Source organism: Pempheris klunzingeri, chromosome 22 (genome assembly GCF_042242105.1).
Source record: "Pempheris klunzingeri isolate RE-2024b chromosome 22, fPemKlu1.hap1, whole genome shotgun sequence".
In the NCBI taxonomy this organism is placed as follows: domain Eukaryota; kingdom Metazoa; phylum Chordata; class Actinopteri; order Acropomatiformes; family Pempheridae; genus Pempheris; species Pempheris klunzingeri.
This window is the reverse complement of record NC_092033.1, coordinates 14,138,112-14,155,038: the sequence shown is the minus strand read 5'-3', so window position 1 is coordinate 14,155,038 and position 16,927 is coordinate 14,138,112. Positions and strand designations below refer to the sequence as shown.

At 44.6% G+C, this 16,927-nt stretch overlaps 1 protein-coding gene across 1 annotated transcript in view; it reads left to right on the top strand.

Annotated features, from left to right (window-relative positions):
* celf2 (cugbp, Elav-like family member 2) overlaps positions 1 to 16,927 on the top strand; it is a 186,644-nt gene that overhangs the window by 121,917 nt on the left and 47,800 nt on the right. Inside the window, exon 4 of the mRNA XM_070853488.1 lies at positions 7,033 to 7,115. Coding sequence (XP_070709589.1) covers positions 7,033 to 7,115 — 83 coding nt within the window. The remainder of the gene's footprint in view (positions 1 to 7,032; positions 7,116 to 16,927) is intronic.

Below are 16,927 nucleotides of genomic sequence, written 5' to 3'. Positions count from 1 at the left end.
TTGTATAGATTTGTGAAGTGCTGCGAGCTGGACCAGTTCCTGCGTTGACAGGATTAGAACATCAGCCAAATGCCCGTCAGAGATGCAGCATTGTTTGAAGCCATCCACTCAGCCTCTCCCTATTTTTCCATCTGACAATCTGTTCTTTATTGCGCTGTCAAATTCAGAATATGTTCTCTGTCATTTTTTCCCCACATCCCTGCTGTCACTCAGCGGCTCTTTGACACACATAAATTATACACATTAAGGGGCATTTTTCCAGCTGCACAGACAGCGAACGGAGAACAGTGAGAGGGGGAGGAAAATGCAAGAAATAGAGCGAGATGGAGCATGTATCCCATGCCACCCAGAGGCCTGTGCGAGCAGTAATTGCTGTAGAGTGTAGTTAATGTGGGTCAGCGGCTGAGTGGAACCCCAGAGGTCAAAAGGAGTGTAGAGGAGAAGGAAAAGGAAGCAGAGTGATGGAGGGAGAAAGAGGGAGTCACAGTGGGAGCTGCAGCCAGCCTCGGGTGCAGGGGCTTAGGGTGAAGCTGTCTGATACACCCCCTACCTGTCTCTTTTTTCCCCTTTTAATAAACCATACTTCCATTCTGCAGGGTTGCAGGGCATTACTCCTTTCACTCTCCTCACCTCCTTTCACCTCCTTTTTCTTAGCCCACTTTTCTCAATCAGTGCTGATTCAACCCCAAATATTAGAGCACTGAATAGAGCAGCAGTTCCCCACCTACAGGTCTGGATCCTCTAGATGAGTGTTAGAGGTTGTGAGATGATTCACAAGATACTTTTCTTTATTATCATTAGCACTCAAATCAATTTGGGACTCTACGCCTAACTGGTCACACAATGTAGACAAATGCAGGCTAAGAGGAAGAGCAGCAAAGACAGAATATGTTACTGCGTTTTAAGGGGTAACAGGCCACAGGCTTTGAAGCCGTGCGCACCTGCACTTCACTTAACATGAAAGCCACCACCAGTTAAACCATTCAGCACGTGCCAACTTGCATTCACATAAAAAGGCCTTGGACAACTAAGGTAAAATGGTGGAGAGCTGTTGTGGAATCAACCGTATAAACAAAGGTATTTACTTTTTCCAGAGCAGCTAAAGAAGGTGACAGAGGACAAAAGGGTACTTTAATGTCTTAATGACATTAATTATGCAAAAAAGGAGGACAAAATATGCAATTAGGTATAAATATTGTCCTGCCCACAAACAACCAGATTTCCCTAATGATTTTGGTCTTGCTAACAAGACCTTTTGAAATTGGGCTTAAATGTTAAGGAAATCAGTTCCTGGCCATATTACAATGCCGTCAGACTGCTTAACTGTAATTTTCAGTTCCCACAGCCTTTAATTTTTCAATATACTGGTTTATTTTCCTGCTGGTGTTGCCGCCCTACCCACTCATTGCAGTCCTAGTGGGTCTTTTGGCCAATTAGTGACAGCATAGGGTGCTGTAGCTGGTGAAAAAGAGACATCAGCACACTAACTCTGTCGAAAATGCAAGTTAAGAGCCGAGGGGACTCCTGCTGTCACGCAGAGCTTCAACCTGCATCATTTCAAGAAACCAGACTTTGTCAAAATAGTTCCCAAAACCCTCGATACAAGTTTTCACTGCACTGTAAGATCTCCCTGTCAGAATCTGGATTCTCATTTGGTTTGATGCTGAGCTTGTGGGCTCTAAATGTCAAAACTGATATTCAAGTTTTACTGTAAGACTACGACAACAATACAAAAACAAATAGAAAGTATGAGAATCCAGTGAATATGTTGCCTGTCAAAAGGAGAATGTCTGTGAAACAGACAGAACATTGGACAATGCACTGAAACCGCGGCTAATGAAAGTCTTTTAAGTAGATTAGTTGCTGCTCAAGCTAAGATGACCCATCCACCTATTCTGTGGCAAGGGAGACTTAGATGTTCTACTTTAAATGGGAAATTACAATAGAAAATACATGCGTTAATTAAATGTACAAAGAAAGTCAAATTGCAGCACAGGTTGCCACCTCTGAGGTGACTTGCGTACGCGACTGGTCCGACATGAACAACATGGCCCGACCGTTGCCTGATTTTAGATAAAAGGCAAAATCAAGCAGAAATACCAACACGTGAGGCTGAGCACATGTCTTCAGCCCCTCAGCTCCTCTGCAGCCCAGCTGTCTTGAGCCGTGATGCCGAGGTTGACCTGTTGTTGGAGGGGGTAGATCTGTTGACAGAGGCGAGGAGCCGTGGGTCTTCACTCAGTCAAAGGCCCCCTTCAGCAGCCATGAAGCATTTATGAACAGGCATCTCCCACCTCTGCTCTCTATTCTACTCACAGCAGCTCATCCTCTTCCCCTCTTCTTCTCTCTCTTTTCTTTTTTGTCTCGCAAACACTGCCCATCTTTCCCACATCCTCTCCGCCTGTCTCACTTCTTACACTCCTTCTGTTACGCACACAACCACACACCAGCGTCCAGAAGATTTTCTTCCCCTCGCTTTTTAGTTTATGTGTGCGCATCTCTGGTGTGTGTTTTTGAGTGTCCCTCTTCAACAGCACAAGCAGAGTGTATGTCCCTGTTCTGAGCCCTCTCGGCCTTCAGGTAAATGTTTGTGCTGTGAGAAAGGAGACACGCACACACACCCACAAATTGATGGAAAGAGCTTATTAATGCTAGTCTGCAGCGCTTTTTTCACTTGTTCAAGGTTGGCGTACAGGTATGTTTGTGTGTAAAGAAAAAGCCAAAATTCTGACATACCCTTAAAATAATATGTGCGCTCTTATTAGCTCTCTGCAGCCTTGTGTGTGTGAGCTGCGAGTGTGCTGACTCTTAAACAGGTGAAACTGGAACACTGCAGGGAACGTGTCCGTTTGCAGTAATGTGTGTGCGTGTGTGCGTGTGTGTGTGTGTGTGTGTGTGTGTGTGTGTGTGTGTGTGTGTGTGTGTGTGTGTGTGTGTGTGTGTGTGTGTGTGTGTGTGTGTGTGTGTGTGTGTGTGTGTGTGTGTGTGTGTGTGTGTGTGTGTGCGTGCGTGTGTGTGTGTGTGTGTGAGTGTGAGGTCCACTCCACTGCTCTTTGATCCTCGTCTTGACAGCCCACCACCTGGGACGATCCGTCACATGCCGCATGGCTCCCAGGCCCGGCTACACCATGGGAATCACAACACACTGCAGCTTACGCAGCGCTAACAGCCAACCCTCCCCTGCACATTATACACTGTCAGAATCGCTAATGCTAACACCAAAAGCTAACCCTCCCATATACAGATATGCAAAAAAAATAAAAAATGCCACTGGAATCATAATCCACAGTGCTCGGCTAGCAGCTGACCCTCAAACAGTGCTATTGGAATTGCTAATCGCACACAATCGAGTCCGAAGCCTGAACACAGGTGCAATTGGAATTATAATGACATTATAATGTACAGTACTGAGGCAATGCTAAAAAGCTTCCCCTTGTGTACACACAGAATTCACTTTGCACCAAGCTTACAGGAAGTATAATGAGCACAGTTAAATGTGCTCCACATGGAAAGCATCATGCCAGCTAAGATACACTTAGACGTTCTCTACAGTCACTTTGGTGTTCTTACATGTGCATTCACTCAAATAATTTGCTTTTACCACATTCATTTTACATGTGGTAGCATAGCGGCGGCTGTGACTCAGAGGTCGTCCATCAATCGGAAGTTCAATCAGCGGCTCCTCGAAGTCAGCATGTCGAAGTGTATTTGGGCTGAAGTGTAGTTTCAGTGTGTGAATGTGTACGAAAGAATACTGTCCTCCAACTTAGATTCCTCCTGTATGAATGAGGATGTCAAAACGACTAGAAAGGCACTACACATAGACCATTTACCATATATGATTTAATAGTTGGAGTAGGAAAATCAGTATTTTGTTAATTTCCTAACTAATTCCCTCCTAATCTTTAAATATAAGATAAATATTTAACTGTTTCAGAAAGACTTGATAACTTTACCTAAACGAGCTTCATTTGAGAGTGATAGAGGACACTACACACACCCATGGTACATCTCCACAAGTGTTTTCACTTGGGAGTGTGTGGGTGTGTATAGACTGTGCTTGATAGACATCTCTGATCTCAGCTTTGTTTCACCTGTTTGGGGCAGAACAGCCTACACCTGTTTGGTTTTTATTAGCCACAGTTAAACAGTTAAGCAGTTAAGCTGTGCCACTTGGGCAACCCCCTTTAAATGGAGTGGTGGCAGCATATGAGGTGGCAGGTGTTGATTAAATAGCAGTAGGTGGTAGAGTTAACCTGGTAAACTTTTTCCCAACTTTTGAGCGTTGGCAGAGACGGTTCAACACCTTTTCCATTTGGACTCAGCCACGGAAAGCTATGTGAAATACATGTTCATCTATGTTTATCAGTGCTTCTTCTTCAACCTTATCCGCTGTGAGTCCAGTTTTATCGCAATAATGGAGGGCATAGATGGAGCAGAACTGCCAGAGATCTACAGTTTGTGGAAGCCACCACTTTACCACGAGTTGTATATGTGAGAGTCCTATCAGTTTGGTGACCTACATGGAATAAATTGTATAAATTTTTACTCAGTGATAGTCAGTCAGTCGTGACTAATTTCCCTTCTTATCTCCATGCCTTTAACTAGTAGAAGCTGGTGTGAAACTCTCGGTGGTAAATTAATACTGATTGTAGAAGTGGGGGGCTTAGGGTTTAGTGAAGTGACACCCCGAGCTGCCTTTCACGCTGGGGGTCGTAGGAGAAAACACTAAGCTGGGAGTTATTCCTCCTAATACACAGGAACCGCAGCATTTGAATCACAACACCAATCACGTTCCTGGCGCTAGGCTAAGGGCCAACTATTCAACAGCCGTGGCACCCACAGGACACCGCAGGAATTCAGATCCATTACGCTCCCAGCCCCATCAAAGGGACTCTGGGATTTGGATGCTAAATCTACTCCAGATGCTCACTGTTGGATTTCACTAAGATGCACTGCAGGGCAAGTGTCATAAGGGCCGACGTTTGCGATATGGCCAACAAAACCACAACCGGTCCGCTCCGTTCACACAGAGTCGATTTGTGTCACAAACACAATGGAGAGGAGGACAAAGCAGATGTAAACAACGGCACACTCGGCTCATCTGTGGACAAATAAATACACAAGAAAATTAACAGATGAGCAAAGCTGGAGGCAGAAAGTCCAAACATATAATCGGGCTGGAAGCAGCTGGTAGGAAGATGCCGAAGCCAAGACCTGCACACGCCAGTGGCTTACCTGTGGATAATGTGTAGTACTGATCGTTTTAAATGCAAGAGACACAAATGCTACGCTATGTTATGCTTCCACTGCATCATGTGCAATATGAGCACAGAAAAGATTGGTTTCTGATTAACTGGTAGGTATCCATTAAAATCATATAACAGGTCACAACCACCACTCAGTCAGTGTTTAATGGTCATTTAACTGCAGACAAGTGCTTTCTACAAGCTGCAGTTGCTACAGTTGCTTCTGTGAATCAGTTACATCTCACTGGTGACATGGGTCTAGCCATTGGTTAAAATGGCAATTGCATTTTTTGACACTAAAATATTGTCATTTGTATTGGCCTAATCATTTCAGTAATAGTGAGGCTCTATTGCTTACATATCACACATGTTTGTGTTTGCATTGTTGGCTTCTGCAGAATGACAACTCTGAGCTTTGCAGCCTAAGATAGACGCTGTGTTTAAGGTGGCACCATCACTTAAAACACAGGTTTTCAATGCTCTCGATGATGCATCATGAATCACAGGGCTTCCTATTTGTTCTTCTAGTTGACTAACTCGCCACTGGTTCCTCCACATTTTATGTTTGGCTCAGAGAGACTTTATCCGTCCTACCTTTTTTTCTTCTGTGGCTGTTACATAATAATGTCAAAAGTGTCATGATGACATAAATACCGACAAGAGCCCATACTGTGATTTATCCAGTGTTTGACAGAAATGAAATAAATAACCGCAGCGGTGTATGAGGAAGAGCCACACCTCTGTGTCTGGCCTAAGTGTCCTCCTGCTGGTTTTTGCCTGACTATGCAGGTTTGCATGCCGACTGAGAATGGCTCACAAACTGCAGTGTTACATCCCCACTCTGCAGGGATTACACACAGATTAATGAAGAGGCAAAGTCCCTCTTTTCCTTCCCACTTTCTTCACTGTGTTTGGTTTTGCACATGCATTTGCACAGTACTGTATGTGAGCGAGTGATTGAGTAAGCTACTTTGTGTGTTTTCACTTGTTAATATGCAGGTTTGCAGGCCAAACCTCGCCTTAGTTTGGATTAAAGAATAGGAAAAAAAAGTTCTTTAGTAGGCTAATAAGACTGAATTGCCTTTCATTTCCTCAACATATTCAGTCTGACGTTGTATTTCTGTCTCTCATTTTCTGTTCGGGAAGGAAGATTATTTAATCAGGAAAACTGCCATCAGTGAACACAACACCAGAACAAAAAAAATTACGTGTGGGCACAATTCTGGCTGTAGTCTGGGTATATGATACTGTTGTGATTTAAAGCATTTCAAAGACTATTTCTATGTGGAGCAGATACTACACAATGAAATATAGTCATGTAGTTTAACCTAGATTTCTCGATGTCCTTTGACCCTCAAAGCACTAAATCTGTGGTAGCTGCTCAGAAACAAGTCTTTGAATCAGTGAGGGACTTAGTAACCCTCATGGGTGTGAAGCAGAGAGTGAATGAGTGAGCCATAAATAAATGAGTGAATACTGTCTTAACTGAATGAGTGACTGAGTAACTGTTCACAGATTACTCAAGGATTAATGAAGAATCTGGGTCTTTGTACTGTGTGTGCGTGTGCATCGCTGTGCACGCACTGCTCCTGGAGGCTCAAGTCATCAGCGTTGAAACGAATCCAAAAGCGTTCTTTTCCTCTCTGCTAGGATGTTTTGTCCTTAGCATTCACTCAGCGTCTGCCAGTGTCGACAGGTGATGCCAAGCGGATGAATAGAGAAAATGCTCTTTTTTGCTCCTTATGCTCATCCCCCTCCCCCCTCTCTGTCTTTCTCTCCCCAGGCTGCTGTTTTGTCACGTTTTACACAAGGAAAGCTGCCCTTGAAGCCCAGAATGCACTGCATAACATAAAGACCTTAACAGGGGTGAGTGTGTGTCCTCGATTCTCCTCTGCCTACTTTCTGCTCTAATCACACACTTACAGCAGCACCCTGAGGCGGCCCCGCCCCAACCTGTGTGTGTGTGTGTGTGCGCGTGTGTGTGTGTGTGTGTGTGTGTGTGAATACATTGCTACCACAGTGCGTTTTCAAGCGTATGAGTGACCAAGTATATAAAAGTGTGAGCAGGTGAGCAACTGACTGTCAGTTTTAGTGAAGGAAAATGTGAACAATTGAGTTGATAAATGAAGAGTAGATGGTAAAGGTACGGATTGTGCGGATTGTTGAGGATTTAGTTTACACTGTATAATAATGCAATATGTTATAGAAACTTTTGCTACTAAACTATTGCTGGCTCACTGTCACACTGTCACGGCGTACTGGGTCAGTTGAACACAATGAAGCCATCCTTAAAGTAACATTTCACCACTGGGAAGATGGTCTTTTCATACAACTAGGTGACTTTTTAAATTGGTGCTTACATGACCAGAAAAACAGAGAAAAGGGGCTGTGGGATTTGTTTCTGCTAGAGAGCCTACAACTACCAGAATGCACCAGGCTGGTTGCCTTTGAAGCCTATCCAATAGGAGCTGCCTGTGCACTCCCAGGCAGCTTGAACAGAGCCTCTGGTGTGTCTAGTTTTTGTGGAAAACCCAGTTCCCTTGTTTTTATCCACTTAAAGCCAGCCAGAGGAGCTAACATTAGGCTAAACCCTGTTAGCACCACTGGGTACCCACCTGGGGCCGTGTATGTATTAAGCTAGTCTTAAATGGGCCTCATACAAAATGTGTGCTGTTTGATTTTACTCTGTAGCATTGCAGTGTTTGTAATAAAACACTGTAACTACTGCACTTACTCAATGCTCAGACATTTGTTTTGCCCTTCGACTGTATAAAACAGTTTTACCCCGCTGGCTTTAGTTGTTTGCAGTTTCTTTTCATGATCCTCTGTTGAATGCAGTGCAGCACAACGACTCCTGCTCTAATATCTGTACTGATTTCAGCCATGTCACCTAGCCTCACCAATAAATGTTTTAGGATTTGAATAATAAATCAACATGGCAGCTCAAAATGGTAGGCTCAAAAAGTAGCTATGGCCTGGTAAATCTTTATAACTAAATGCTGATTAATCATTCAGTAAATTTACTCTGTTGAATCTGTCACCATTTATATGCCAGCATACATTTGTATTGTTGCACTGTGCAGCCTGAGGAGGTGAGCATCATGGCATGCATGCCCGTCCCAGTGCACCGAGGGTACTGTATAGCATTTTGAAAAAAACAGGTGTTTGTGTTCTTGCATGCATCTAGTTCCTGCATGTCTGGACAATCACACGTGTGCTTGTCTATAAAGGAGTGTGTTGATGCTGTGGCATTGCCTTTCTTTCATGCTGTCTGCTTCATTCTCCTCTATTGTTCCCTCCTGTAGCCCAGGAGAGCGATAGAGGAAGCGGGCCTTGCTCGCACTCTCACTCTTTCAGCCCTGGGTGGATATTTAGAGGCCCCCAGATCCCTTCTGCTTTGGCTATTGGCTGCTTCCCCACCTCTTTTCTTGGCTGCACTGGCTAACTGGAATCTCATCATCTGAGCGCCTGCGCTCGCTTGCTTCTGTCAGTTGGATCAGCGGATAGTCCCCCTGGGCAGGACAGGGTGGATACTGCGAATCCCACAAGAGCTAACCGGGATTTGTGCTCAGGTTCCCAATTCGGAGTCAAGCTTCTTGTTTTGCACAGAGTCACCGTGTTAATTGCTCGTGGAATAAGTATGTTAAATATGGTCTGTTTTCCTACGCCATGAGAGTTAGTCACTTATCCCTTGTTGGAGGTGTGAAGCAGCCCTGGGGAGGACACATCTGCAGCAGTTTCAGGATTATAGGAACATGAAATCGCCTTCTTCTACACCATAACACCCTCCCTTCCAGTGGTCTGTCTGTCTTCCCTCCCCCTCGCTAGCTTCTCTCTTCAGCATGCCTATGTGGCTGTCATGAATGGGGGTTTGTCAGATACCAACAACTTTGGATTGTAGTCGTTTGCCAGGTATGGTTTCAGTAGTGACACAGGGCACAAAAGGGACCTTAAAAAGATCCTTATCAACACTGTATCCTGCATTTATATATAGGAATGCACTAGAAGGTTTTAAAAGCTGCATTGTTTGCATCTGTGTTTGCTGGCCAGCACTGTTCTGCTGCATCACAAGGTTTCATTACCGGCACACTATTTCAGTGAGTGGAGTAGCGTGAAAGCATCAATGCGAATGTGTATCGCATCACCTCGTCATTTTCTTTCTCCTGATAATCACAGAGAAGAGTTAAGAATAGTGTAATTTAAGAGTATCTACAGAGGGGGCAACTTTGAGATTAAATGTTTTATTGAGCATACTGGAGATTTTACTCTTCAGTTAACTATTTTTTTGTTGTTGGGAGTACAGGAAAGTTTCTGAGAGCAGGTAAAAAAACGAAAACTGTCCATTTAAACCCAGACAACATTGATCAATAGCATAATGTGTACGTAATTATACCTGCACCATATTCATCATGTCAGAGCTGGACAACGCTGACTGGCTGACATCCGATTTTTAATAAGTCTAGTATTGACAGAAGGATATTAAATCTAAGGACCAATAAATACAGTACACTCAAATACACACTTTCAAAACACTAAATCAATAATGGCTTAATGATGGATCATTAAGTGTTTTGTGCAGGGTTTGTTTGTAATTTCTTAACAGCGTTTTTAAAGTGGCTCCACCTCAGCTTAGAAAAAAAAGGTCGGGAAAGAGGCAGCTAGAGACGGATGGTGGAAAAGATGGATGATGAGGATGGTGAATTAATTGCCGAACGAGGCGAGGCAAGACAAAAGGAGAGCTGACACAGAGAGGGTGAAATTGAACGGGAGGTTAGCAGAGTGATGGGCAGATGGACAGTAAAAAGGTGGAGTAGAGCACTCCAGCACGCTCGGGGGCAAAGCAATAAACGGGCCGCAGTTAAAAACCAATACCTGCTTATTAACTTCCCCACTCTCCTGGCTTGTAAAAAGCCAGTGGAACAATGTTTGTATTGGCACTCTTCCCCTCTCTCGCTCTATCTCTCCCTCCAAACCCTAGGCCCTAACAGGGAGAGATGCAATCAGAGTGGAAAGCTGGACGGCGGCCATATTGGAGAAAAGGGCACCGGTATTGGCAGCACCAACCAGCAGCCATGTTGGTTTAGGGCAGGAACAGTTGAACGGTTGCCATCTTTTTTAGGAGGGCATTCAGCGAAGGCGACTGTTGTTAATGTGATGAGTCCCCCCCCCCCCACGCGCGCACACAGCGCTCAGAGAGGCGACGGCTGTGACGAGAGCGAAGGATTGAGGTTCGGCAACAAACGGCAGCTCATCTTGCTTCTCTGCCAGCTCCCAGCCTCTTCACGTCTCTCTATTTCTTTCCATCACTCTTCAGCTGCCTCTGCTGAAGATTTGTCAGCCGTCTGACAGCGCATGTATACCAGATGTATGCATACGTGATTTAATGCATGCACAAAGTGTATATTTATGTCTGCTCCAAACCCGTCATACTTCACTGCTGAAGTAATGTTTCCACAGCATGCACAGGTCAGAACAGGTGCTGGATGTTGCCTTGCTGAGGCTTCTTGTTTTCAGTTTCTGGAGTATATTGTTCCCATCACACCCACATTTTGTCATGTCTCCTGCTGTTGGAAGACACTGATCGCTGTAGTTTCCAGTGAACAAGGTCATCATGTGATGAGTGCAACTCAGAAAAGCTTTCGATCATAGAAGCATCCTTGGAAGTCATGGAGTTGCAACTAACTTGTATCCCAGCACAGTAAGGTTGTGCTGTATGTAAACGATTTCATGTATCAACCATTTCTGTGCACTTTTTGTAAGGAAATATGCCCTCATGGTGCCACTTTCACACTTTTTGTACAGATTAACCAACCAAGATATAACTTATAAATCAGTGAGCTTTAGAGGTGCTGTAGGTGTATTTTGTAACCTTTGAACAGAGCCAGGCTACCTGAAATGTTGTGTCTAGTATAGTTATTCTGGATTTTTTCGAAATCCAGTTGTCAGGCTAGTGTTGTAAGACTGGACATCCACATTGACATGGGATACTTATATCTTTCATACGATTCAACTGCTGACGCCATTAACATTCATGCTTCAGTTAGTCTGTGCCACTTTAGTAAAAGCAGCATCACTAGAGAGTGAGACACACAAATCAGCAAGTGGAATCATCCATAAAAAGGAAAAAGAAAATGACTAATTTGCCAGATTTCTTTTCAATAAAAACCAAAAGTGAGTCATCTGTGTGACATACACATGGAGTCTTTTCAGTGAAGACGGGAGAGCAAAATTGCTTCTCAAAGAACAACAGCTTTCACTGAAGTTGTTTCTAATGACCTGCTAATGAAGCTCTGGGGGGGTGGAGACGGAGTGTGTGTGTGTGTGTGTGTGTCTGTCTGCGTGTGTATGTGTTGCCTGGAGAGCCATGTGTTCATCTATCCAACTCTAATAGCAGTAGCGAGGTCTAAATACGCTCTTCTTTCCACACAAACGCACACACTAACACTCACACAGCCCCCACCGTAGCCCATCTATCGTCGAAAAACATGCCCTGTACCCCTGGAGCGATTTAAAGCCATAAGAACAAACCCCTGCTGCATGGACTGATCCACACCCCTGCATGACTCTTTAACACACATACACACACTTTTATGTGCACATGAGCATATGCCCCACCACAGTCTGAGTTTATTACATTACATTTTTTTTTCTCTTTCACTTTTTTTTTTTTGATTTCCCCCTCCTGATCCACTCGGAGACACACCGACCCTCCACACTAACACAGCACACACGCTGAGACGCACACACACCAATAACAACACACGGCGAGTTAAAGCTTGTCAGCCAGCCTGTCAGACAAGGTTGTTTGAGATTTTCCACTAAATTGAACTCTTTCATTAGTGGCTGACAGATGTCTAAATGCCCAGTGTCTCCCCGCTCGCCCACCCCACCCCTGACACCCGCCAAGACGGCCCTGGGGCCGCTGTTCTCCATCTGAAGCTGGATGGAGGAAGGAGGGTGGTGGGGATGCAGAGATGGAAGGATGAAGGAAGGGAGGGGAGAGAGCTAATCTAGGACGTGTCCTCTAGAGTGCCCTCCAGCTTGGAGAAGTTCAGTCCTTTATCCTCGTTTTCTTTCTTTTCTCACTGTCTCTACCTCTTGCCCTTTCTCCATCCCTCCCCCTCTCTCTCTCTCTGTCTTTCTCTTTTGTCTTGTTGAATCTCTCTTTCCATCTTCTTCCCTCTCTGTCTCTCTTTCTTTTGTGAAAATGGATGAAAAGCGCTTTGATTCACAGTTTCTCTCAAGGATATTTCATTCTGGCAGGAAGGCAGCGGGGAGGGGAGGAAGGAGTGGGAGAGGGAGGGTGATCAGGGTGTTGCGTGGGGTGTGTGGAGGGGGTGGGTGGGTGGAGGTGAGCTGGGCAGTCGGGGAGAGGGAGGGGGGCCTTCAGACGTGATCAGTCGAGCCGCGTCCTCCATGTGGGCGGATCAGAGCGTTTGTCGAGCGCCAAGCTTGATAAGAAGCGTGGGGCACATTAAAAGCTACTGTCGCACTGAGACCACACACACGCACACACACACACACACATCCAGGTCCCCACCTCCCTTACCTCTCTGCTTGCAAGATAATTAGAGACGCTTCGCTGCCAGAATACAGGCACAAGGTTGTGTGTGTTCGTGCAACTGAAAGCACATCAAAGGCTCTCATCAAAGTAAGTGTGATCTCAAGCAAGGTTAAGGTTTAAAAGCAGCAATTTACAATCCAAAGACATAAGTCATTTAATCGGTCATTTATTATTTCAAGTTGGTGGACAGCGCTGCAGATAGAAGTGCAGACTGTAAGTGATAATGTGTATTATCGTTTTCAGTGATGTGAGAAATCATATTCTTTCATGTAAAAGCCCCTGTGGTCTTAAGGCTCTGACTGTGCCAGCCTTTGAAGGGAGCCCGTGTGCTCGCTTGAGAAATGATGGACTGTACGGCTGTGGCTGCTTTCACGCTGCAGGCCTCAGTGTTAACTGTAACTCTGACTCCTTTTTTTGTTTGACTGATGACATTCATATTTGAAGGTAAACCGTATCTGATCATCTGTGTGTGTTCACATTTTAGTAGAATGTTTGGGATAAAAATAAAAAAGGTCACACTTAGAAGTTAGTTTCAGCCTCGTTTTTTGTCGTGTTCCACTTTTCGCCAAGGTCTTGAGTTTGCACAGTTCATCGTATTCATTGCTTTATGGAAGAATATCATCCTAGAGGAGGATATATAGTACATCCTGGCAAACCGTGAGTTGGTCTTATTTATGGCTTTATACTGATCTATAAAGCATTAAATCTTTATCAACCACACATAAAGCAGCTGACTTGTTTTTGTTAGCTGCCACTTTCTAATAAAGCCAGCCTGGTCTCACCTAACAGCATCTGAACAACTCTCTAGTGTCAAAATGCATACTTTGCTATTCATGCGTGTTTTCACTCCGTTTCTGCTGACTTACAGTACACTGTGCACGTCATACACAGCATCAAAGTGCCGGTGTGTCCCCGTAGGGCGGAGGCCAGGTTGGACGGGTCAAACACAGGATTTGCAAACAGGAGAGTGGGGTTTGTTTCTTGTGTAAACTAAATTTATTTACTTAGGTTATGTTACATCATGTAACTATAACCAACATGTGTATCTTTGTAACCCAAACAGTAGTTTTGGTGCCATAACCTAAACAAAACCCGACATTGCAAATGTCACGTCAAGTTTTTATCAGCAAACTTTATTTTGAAACTGTCACTGAACATTATATATTTATTATTGCTAATGTGACCACAACCTCAGAGTGGCATTAGACGACATGCAAAAATTAAAATTAAAATGCATAGATATGACGTGTGCATGGCGAGGCATGTATACACCATGAGATCACGCTGATAGAGTATACCATATAAAAGGTTTATATGGTATACTCTATATTTTTTTATATATACATAATATGAGTTTGTTTTTACCCTTTATCGGATTTTGTTTCACCTAAATCCCCAGAAAAAAATCCTCCCAGCTCACTAGTTTTAGATGGGCTGTACTTGTATAGTGCCTTTCTCGTCTTTTTGACCACTCAAAGCACTTTAACACTAATTTCACCCAGTGTTCATACACAAATGGGAGGTTGTCAACCCTGCCATCAGGAGGAGTGGAATCTGAGCCAAACGGTATTGATCAATTCAATAATACCTTGCGAATGTAATCAAAACAAATCCATCATAGCAATGGTGCTAGCAAGTCAAATAAAAGGCAAGCATCAGCCCCATTTATCAGCTAAGTGAGACCCGGCCATACCCTCAAGTGTGTGTACAAAGTATTTGATAGGCGTGCAGCGAGGGAAGGAATGCTTCATGTCAGCCGATGTGTGTTGTTTGTTCAGGTGTGAGCCTATTACACATATCGCTGCTCTATCACAATAGCTCTCCACACAGCACTTAAGAAGAAGACGAGCCGACTGGCAGGAAAAAGAGATGAGGTAACTCCCACTGACTGATAGACCAGCTGATTTACTCTTCAGCCCATTTTAAGTTTTCGGCAGCTCGCCACACCGCAGACGAGCTCCCGTGAAACCTGACCGCCGTAACTGCCTAAGGACCTAGGAAGTAGTTGTAGTGGTGCTAAGCCCAAAACAGCGGAAATACGGCAGTGTAGGATATTAAATTCATCATGCACTAAGCCGTGTGTCATCAAACATTCATGTGTTGTAGCCTGGAGGATATTATGCAACAAGCTGAAAGGTTAGACCTCGGACAAGCAGTTGATAAAAAGGCTGAGCGGAGACGGCTGACCAGCTATTAGAACAGCACACACCGGTGTTTTAAACGTACGTTTATGTGTGTGCGTCAACATCTTTAAATCCCGCTCAGCTCCTCACAGATCATTTAAGTCCAGAAAAACAATAGTAGCTCATTCGGTACAAACACCACACACACATATACACACAACCATTCCCACAGCAGTGTCATTACAGAGGCTCATTATCAAAATCAATTCAATTAAAGGCCGTAATTGCTGTAGTGAAATCCAAGTGCTATCGCAACCAGGGCTGAAGTAAGCAAACCTCATCGATGGTGCCAAGGCTCAGTGTGTGTGTGTGTCTGTGTGTCTGTGTGTGTGTGTGTGTGTGTGTGTGTGTGTGTGTGTGTGTGTGTGTGTGTGTGTGTGTGTGTGTGTGTGTGCGTGTGTGCGTGTGTGCGTGTGCGTGTGCGTGTGCGTGTGCGTGTTTGTGTGCTCTTACTTAACAAAAGAAATATGAATTGCTTGTTTCAAATTAAGTTCCCTAACCCCTCTTTTCCCTTCTTTTCTTGGTGACGGCAAGCATATTGATTCTGAAAAAGGGGGGCAAGTGGGGAGATGGGAGGAGGGTGGCTGTAAATGCGGGCCAACTATGTTAAACACTTAGAGTAGTTAGTGTGGAGACGCGACGCAGCATAGCTAATGCCAAATCCCTCAATCATTCAGCTCACACACGCGCGCCGGGTTAATTGTTTACCGAGCTAAATGAAGTGGGGATAATGCAGGCTAACTGTGCGCTAAGCGCCGCTAAGACGAGGGATATTGTAAAGGACAATTTGATTTATAGTCGTTTGTTTGCTGAAAGGAGAGCGAGAAAGAAAGTCACACTTTATCTGTATCAAGGTGTTTGCCAGAGTGATGTGAGGAAGCAGAGGGTATATTTGTAATGTGTCAAGTGTGTGTATACAGTTTGTATTTTACTGTCGTGAGCTGGGATTTTGAAGGGGGAGACCCACCTGAAGTGGAGGTTTTATGTTTGGTGTATATTCACAGTTATACATCATAGGAAATCAGGCATCTCAAGTATGAGTTTGACAATAAAGAAGAAATACATCACTGATCCCAAATCAGTGCTGTTTGTCTTAACCAGTTCCGAAGTGTGCAAATGCCTTAAGGAAAATGTTGTTTTTACGAGAACCAAAGTATCAATGAGTGTTTTCTAAAAATGTAGGTGAGGTGGCTTTTGTGTTACCGGTGATGATGACCGTCTAGAGGTCATGCGTGTGCAGTTGTGCCTTTGTGGTTGAGTGTGGATACTACTTGCTTGCAGGTGTGTCTGTGTGTGAGTGTCTGTGCTTGCGCGTGTGTGTGTGTGTGTGTGTGTGTGTGTGTGTGTGTGTGTGTGTGTGTGTGTGTGTGTGTGTGTGTGTGTGTGTGTGTGTGTGTGTGTGTGTGTGTGTGTGTGTGTGTGTGTGTGTGTGTGTGTGTGTGTGTGTGTGTGTGTGTGTGTGTGTGTGTGTGTGTGTGTGTGTGTGTGTGTGTGTGTGTGGTCGGTCATACGGTCTCGGTCACTGATATTGAATCCCGACTGTGAGGGCCATCTGTTTGACTTTGACCCAGCAGCTCACCGTCACACCTTCAGAGAGGAGGGAGGAGAGAGTGTGTGGTCGCCGTCTGTGTGTGTGTGTGTGTGGGTGTGAGACATAGACAGACAGACAGAGAGAGGATGGTGTTTGGTAGCGTACAGTATGTGCACTCTCCAGTTTTTGGCACACACACTCTGGTCATGTGAACTTGGCTGTTGCTTTGAAGGTGCCAACTGCTGGCAAAGGGCACAAACACACACACACACACACACACGCACAGCGACACGCACAGCTACACACTCTCCATATACACATTCCTTACACACCACACACTCATCCTATTCCCAGCATGAGCCTCAAGTTAGTCCTCTGGCTCCAGGACAAGTCGACCTCT